The sequence below is a fragment of the Durio zibethinus genome, chromosome 14 (genome assembly GCF_047325235.1).
Source record: "Durio zibethinus cultivar Kanyao isolate XHJ-2024 chromosome 14, ASM4732523v1, whole genome shotgun sequence".
Classification (NCBI taxonomy): Eukaryota; Viridiplantae; Streptophyta; class Magnoliopsida; order Malvales; family Malvaceae; genus Durio; species Durio zibethinus.
In genome coordinates this window covers 12,642,770-12,650,388 of record NC_143175.1, presented here as the reverse complement: position 1 = coordinate 12,650,388, position 7,619 = coordinate 12,642,770, and the positions used below count along the sequence as shown (strand labels likewise).

General features: G+C 29.6%; 1 protein-coding gene across 1 annotated transcript; it reads left to right on the top strand.

Moving 5' to 3' along the window:
- Nucleotides 1-747: 747 nt before the first annotated feature.
- LOC111293854 (putative glycerol-3-phosphate dehydrogenase [NAD(+)] 1, cytosolic) lies at nucleotides 748-4,844 on the top strand. The gene is made up of 5 exons (XM_022886873.2): nucleotides 748-2,325; nucleotides 2,428-2,649; nucleotides 3,157-3,404; nucleotides 4,208-4,347; nucleotides 4,540-4,844. Exons 1-5 carry the CDS (start codon nucleotides 1,665-1,667, stop codon nucleotides 4,664-4,666), a joined length of 1,398 nt encoding a protein of 465 aa, XP_022742608.1. The 5' UTR covers nucleotides 748-1,664; the 3' UTR covers nucleotides 4,667-4,844.
- Nucleotides 4,845-7,619: the final 2,775 nt, after the last annotated feature.

The window sequence follows — 7,619 nt, the reverse complement described above, 5'->3', positions numbered from 1 at the left end:
GTTGTAGGTTTTTTGATATATTATGGGTATTATAATTTTTGTGGGTTTGTGAATTTTTTTTTTTTAATTTAGAATAATAGTGAGCAATTGAAAATTTTATGTTGTACAAACTAAAGCTCGTGGATAAGAAGTCATATTCAAATGGAATGTTATATATATATATATATATATATTGTTATTTTATTTACAAACCCTAATCAATATAAAGAAAGAATGAAACAACCTTTTTTTCAAAAAAAATGAATATCATTTTGTAGATTACTTTTAATTTTTTCATTTAAAATGATATTTAACCACTAAAAAAAGATATGTGACCATTTTTTCTCAATTATTAAATTAAACAGTGCATGTAAAAACAATAGAATTTTTCGTTCAAATATATTTTTAATTGTAAATTTTTAAAAACGTTTGATTCTAAATCAGCACAAATCAAATATTTAACCCTTAATTAAGCAACTCGTCAAAAGTGTTTAACCAATAAAATTTGACATAAACCACAAGTACTATCAACTCTTTCCAGTCAAACCTTTACTTGTGTCTTCACCGAGGGCCTTCCAAAGCCCAAGGTATGTGTACTTGGGCTTCAAATTAACAACAGCTGGATGGATATCTCAGACAATTTTCTTCCAGTCTGAACTTGGGTTTGTCATTCAGCCCAATCTTAGTAGATAAAGTCTAAAACCCAATGTAACCCTACTCCAAACCCTCCAAATAAAAACCCAAAACAAAATATTTTTTCTAAAATTTAAAAAAAAAAATTCCTCTGGACATGTGTGACAGCACATCAGCAGCGGCTTCTTCCAGACAAAATCTTAACAGAAAAAAGGAACCGAGATGAGTTGAGCAGCCAGCGCATCACATGTAACCGCAATATCTTTCTGTTTTTTGTCGCAAACCCTCCTTTTCTTTCTGCAATTTATAAATTAAGCCATTAACGCAAGATTTCCCATTTCTGATCAATCTTTTCTCTCTAAATAGAACTCTTGAATGTTAGAACAATATCCTTGCTTTCCTCTTTGATTGCTCGAATCGGATGGTTCAGACATATAAACATCTTCTTCCCTATCTAGTCTGCTTAAACACTAGCCCTTTTTTTTTTTTTTTTTGGTCGGTTCATAAACGGCACGCTCCTGTTTGTCTGACTTGGTCAAAGCTGACATGGAATAATTTCTGCTTTGAGCTTTTTCGCCACATTTTTATTTGCATAAACTGACCTAAAGAAAGCTTAAATTGGTGGTGTTACGCGTTAAGAAGCCGACCGAAAACGGGTCTATCACTTTCCCTTCTCTTTCTTTTTGTTTGCTCCTTCTAGTTTGGTAGAGAGTAGATAGCCAAATCTGCTTTTGATTGATGCTGATGGGATAAGCATCCCCAAATATCCCATGTGGTAAAAACTTATTCTAGATTTTTCTGTTTTGTTCTATAATTAGAAAACGGGGGCTGAAGGTTTCAGATAGTATTGTTGCTGATTAGTTGGCTTTGGTTTTTGGTCTCATCTTGTTGACATGCTGCTTGTGCTTTCCTGGAGGATAAAACGCTTAGCAAAAGCGTAGGCCATACACGGTTTGCTGAATTTGGTTAAATACCACAGGTATAGACCAAGAATTCTTGAATTAGAAGCTTTAGTATTTTCAGTTACATCTGACCTTAATCAAGAGTAAAAGATGGTAGAAACTACCCAAGAAATGAAGCAGAATTTCCATGCAAATGGCTTGATCCAGAACTCCAATGGTTCGTTAGAAGAGAAACTTGACGAGCTTCGACATCTTATGGGCAAAGCAGAAGGCGATCCGCTAAGAATTGTTGGCGTTGGGGCAGGTGCATGGGGTAGTGTATTCATTGCTTTGTTGCAAGACAGTTTTGGTCACCTAAGAGATAAGGTTCTTATAAGAATATGGAGGAGACCTGGAAGGACAGTTGATAGGGTCACAGCTGAGCACTTATTTGAAGTGATCAATTCGAAGGAGGATGTATTGAGGAGACTGATTAGGCGGTGTGCTTACTTGAAGTATGTTGAGGCAAGATTAGGTGATCGGACCCTGTATGCAGATGAGATTTTGAAAGATGGGTTCTGCTTGAATATGATTGATACTCCGCTTTGCCCTTTAAAGGTTGTTACTAACTTGCAAGAAGCTGTGTGGGATGCTGATATTGTAATTAATGGATTGCCATCAACGGAAACTCGGGGAGTTTTTGAGGAAATTAGAAGGTATTGGAAAGAGAGAATAACAGTGCCAGTAATCATTTCTCTGGCAAAGGGTATAGAAGCTGAGCTGGGGCCTGAACCTCGCATATTAACTCCCACCCAGATGATCAATCGAGCAAGTAAGCTTCCTTCTTTGCTCTTTAACTTTTGGCAAGCAACATTAATTGTTTGAATTCACAATAAAAGTTATATTAATATGAATCTTGCTCCTTTTCTTGCAGCTGGAATCCCTATAGAGAACATTCTCTATCTTGGGGGACCTAATATTGCTTCAGAGATTTACAATAAAGAGTATGCTAATGCTAGAATTTGTGGGGCTGAAAAGTGGAGAAAACCATTGGCAAACTTTTTAAGGCTGCCGCACTTCATTGTGTGGGACAACGGTGACCTTGTTACTCATGAAGTTATGGGTGGTTTGAAGAATGTCTATGCCATTGGAGCTGGTAAGATCTAGTTTTTTGCAAGTAGGCTGAGTCTTGGACATAACACAATAAGTGGTATGGCAATTTTAGTTTAAAGATAAGGAATACTCCTGGAAAGAGACAACCGGATTCTGCAATTTAATGAATAGATCAACACAATTATAGCTAATGTATGATCAAAATCGAACCCATTAACCCAAAGTAAAATAAAAAATAAAAACAAAACAAAACAAAACAAAGCAAAGCAAAGGTATTAAGCCAATGGCCTACTTCCCTTATGTAGTAGTAGGTATTGTGATTCTAGACTTGTTTTGATCTTTAAGTGGTAGATATTACTTGATAATCTATATTCCATATTCTTCAAGATTCTAAAGGTTTACACACTATTTCCATGAATAACTCTTTACTAACAAATTCAGGATGCTAAATAACTAATCTTTGGACTAAACTAAATTAATTTAGCTTCAATTTGAGTAATAAGTTGAAATTTCAAATCTGTAGATGTAATTTCCAATAATGATTCCACAGGAATGGTAGCAGCTCTAACCAATGAGAGTGCCACCAGCAAATCAGTATACTTTGCACTCTGTACATCTGAGATGATATTTATCACTCATCTCTTGGCAGAAGAGCCAGAAAAACTTGCTGGGCCTTTGTTGGCTGACACTTATGTAACCCTTTTGAAAGGTCGCAATGCATGGTATGGGCAACAGCTGGCCAAAGGGGAATTAAGCCTTGAAATGGGTGATAGCATCAAGGGGAAGGGCATGATTCAGGTATGAACTTCTCTGTTCAGGAGCATCAAATTTGAATAAACAGTTTTTGTTTGAGTTGGCAAGAGTTGAGTCAATCCTTGTCTGACTTAAAGCGAATCCTATGATATGTTGATGTTTCGAATTTTTAAGCATCATTATATTGTAGATTGAGATGATTTGATGTCTGCTGAATGGCATGTGCAGACAACCTATGCTGCGTAATAGAAAAAAGTAGTGTTCTTAAAGCAACTATCAAGGAACTTTGGAAAAGAATAGATTTTCAATTAATTTGTGATATGGAAACCTACTGAAATATCTTTGTTTCATGGGTATGCAGTGATTTGTGTCTTTATTGCTTCGAATAAATGCTTGCTTTCAAGCTCTAGAATGACTTTTGGAGTGCAGAGGCTCTTCATCTTTCATGACATTGTTTAAACTAAACAGGAATATCACTATTAATACAAGAAGTACTAACTCCTAATCAAGTTTTAGCAGATGAATAATCCCATAGCACTTCTGGACTTGTAAAGATCAATTTCCAATTGATTTCATGGCTACCTTTTTCTGCTACAGCCAATGTGTCAGTGTTTTTTTATTTGTTTTGTTGGGGTAAACTTTAGACAACCGCGTCTCCTTTTCTGCATTAGTTTGCAGCCTTCTTGGATCTCAACCACATGCTATAGCATAGCCATTGTAAATTGTTGTTGGCATTTGTACTCACTGTTTAATAATAAAACAAGATTCTGATTCTTCTTTTTCTTGACCTCCTATCTGATCCTGTCTTTCAATTCCTTCTACGAATATTAATCTCATTATTTTGGCAGGGTGTCTCTGCTGTGAAAGCCTTTTATGAGCTGCTTAGTCAGTCAAGCTTAAGCGTCTTACACCCTGAAGAAAACAAACCTGTAGCTCCAGTGGAGCTTTGCCCCATTTTGAAGATGCTATATAAGATACTCATCACGAGGTACTCAATTTCTTTTCCCCAACTGGCTAGATAATGTTTTTATTATTCCTTAAAGCTCCACCTCACCACGCCAAAACTAGAGTTGCAACCAGATACGTATTGATCCAGCTATAGTGTATATGCACCGTATTCTAGATTTTCATTCTTTCAGAAGTGAGCTCATGAAACTTCATTTTAAATTTCAATGTTCAGGGAGTTCCCATTACAAGCCATCCTTGATGCTTTAAGGGATGAAACCATGTATGACCCAAAAGATCGTATCGAGATAGCACAGACTCATGTTTTCTATAGACCATCACTTCTCGGTCATCAGCCTTGATAAATGATTCCACTTTCCATTCAGAAATTCTCGGCAGATGTGATTAGTTGTGAGGCTGTGTTCTTTCTAGTCCTTAATTTTATTTTTTTTTGTCTTTTTTTTGTGATATCCATTTGTAATAGCTGTTTCTTAATGTCAAATGTCAATCTAATCAAGTGAATAGGGTGTCATTTTATCATCCATTTATCCTTGACATAAATTTCGCACGTCTACCATGAGAAGAGTCTTTTCTAGGGCTACCATGTGGCAGCTCCATGTTGCTTCTTTTTTCTTTTACATTTTTTTTTTGTTTTCTTGACTTTTTTTTTAAATTAATAAATATTTTAAATTATAAAAAATATACGTTTTTAAAAATTTTATTTTTTATGCATAAGATTCCCTTATATCAATTTTTCTTTTTTCTTTCTTTCTCTTTTTTCTTTTTAACTTTTTTTCTTAAAAAAAATATTTAATGATATTTTTAAAATTTTAAAAATTAATATATTTTTTATAGATTTTATTTTTTTACATGTGACAGTCACTTATATCAAATTTTAATTTTTGCTTTTTCCTTTTTACCTTTTTTATTTTTCTTTTTTTAAAAGAAATTTCGTTAAGGCTTTTGCTAGATTTTATTTTTTCGGGAATCGGCTTGATGCCAGTAGTATGTCACTTTTTTTTATTCTTATTTTCTTTTTTTAAATATATTTAATTAATAATTTTTTATATTTTATTTTTAAGATCAATTTGATATCAAAAGTATGTCATATGATAAGTCATTTAACTTTTTTTTTGCTTTATTTTTTATTTTTTGGTTATTTACTTTTTTCTTTTTTAAAAAAAGTTTAATATTTTTTTAAATGTTTTAAATTTTTTTAATGAGACTCATTCAATATAATTATTTAAAAAGATATTATAAAACACATTGACAGTGTAAGTTTTTTATTTTATAGGTAAGTTTAAGATGATGATATATAGTGTATACTTAAAAAATTAAAAAAAATTAATTTAAAAAAAATAAAAACATGTGTCATTAATTAAGTTTCATTTATGAAGTTAAAAATTTTATTATCAGTGCATCAAATAATTTATCTTATTTAAAATATATTTGTTTCACTAATTTTTGTTTATTTGATAATTTTAATTTCTAAGATTCTCACATTGCATTTTCACTTTTTTTCTTTTTCTTTTTCGTTTTTCGCTTTTTTTTTTATTTTGTCTTTTAAACTATTTAATAATTTTTTAAAAAAATTATAACAAAATATAACTTTAAAAAATTTTATTTTTTATGTGTGGGATCCTCTTATGTCAAATTTTCGCTTTCCTTTTTTCTTTTTTAACCCTTTTAATTTTTTTCTTTTTTTAAAAAAAGGATTTAATGATTTTTTTAAAAGAATTAACAAAAAACCTATAATATATATATAAAGAATTAACAAAAAATCTATAATATATATTTGTTAAAGATGTTATTTTTATATTTGGGACCACTTATACTAAACTTTATTTTTGGATTTTCCTTTTTTAGCCTTTTTAACTTTTTCCCATTTTAAAAAAGTATTTCACAAAAATATTTTTTTTACAATTTTTGGTGGGATACACTTGATATTGATATCAATGGTATGCAACGTGTTGGTTTTTTTCTTTTACTATTTCTTTTTTTATATATTTAATAATAATTTTTTTATTTTTTAAAACATACTTGATATCAAAATGCTGAAGTCATTTGACTCCTTTTTTCACTTCTTTTTTTTTTTTTTTTGCTTTTTATATTTTCTTTCTTCCTTTTTTAAATTAATATTTCGTAAAAATTTTAATTTCTTTAACATGGGCTCTATTTGATATGATTATTTAAATATATACTTTCTTTTTTGGTTATTTTTTTTTGTTAATTTGATTATTTTTTTTTAAAAAAATACTTGCAAATATGCCGATGTTGCACTAGGATTTGATTTGCTTTTCTTTTTTCAATTTTTTTTATTTTTATATTTTTTAACTCTATAATATATAAATTTCAAGAAAAATTCATCATTTCATGTGCTGTAAGGTAGCTCAACTTTCACCTTTTTTTTTTTTTTGGCCTTTTTTCATTTATGTTTTTCTTGTTTTTTTCTTTTTTCTTTAAATGAGATCATTTTAAAAAATTAATATCTTGGGACGTCCATATAATACCTTAATAAAGTCCTTTCTCTTTTTTCATTTATTTTCATTTTTTCGTTTTTTGTTTTTTATGCCTTTCTTATTTTATAAAAAAATTAGGATAATGGAAATATCTATGTAGTATTTCATTTTTTTTCTCGTTCGACTTTTTTTATTTTTTAATTAGATAAATTTTATAATAAAGTATGCTACTTGATAGAGATACCTAAACAATACATATATAATAAATTTTAATCCATCCCAATTAGTTAAAAGAGCAATTTTTCTTAAATTGGTATGAGTCAAGGTTTTTTTTATATAAATATATATTATTAATTTAATTATATATATATGTATATACATATGCATTATATTAATAAAATTTTTATTTAATATTTTAAATTAAAGAATTAATATTTTAAACTTAATATAGGTATTAATGCGACACATTTTGTGAACTCTCTTTTTTTTTTATAATTTCTTTTTATTTGAGATTTTTATTTTGTAATTAGATATATTTTGTAATGATAAGAGATTATCCATGTCTCACTCTTATTTGGGTTTTTTTTTTTCACTTTTTTTCTTTTTAATTAGATAAAATTTGAAAATAAATAGTTAATAGAGATGGCAAAGCAAAAAAATTTAGTCTATAATACTTTGTTTGATAAAAAATTAATATATGATAGTCTCGATCAATCTCAATTAAATATGGGTATTTTTGTAAAAAGTAATATCAAATCATATGGGGTTTGTTTCTTATAGAAAAGCAAAGACGAGACAAAAAGCAAATTTATGGTGTCTTACCCTAAGCCATACCATGATATATAAATATATATAT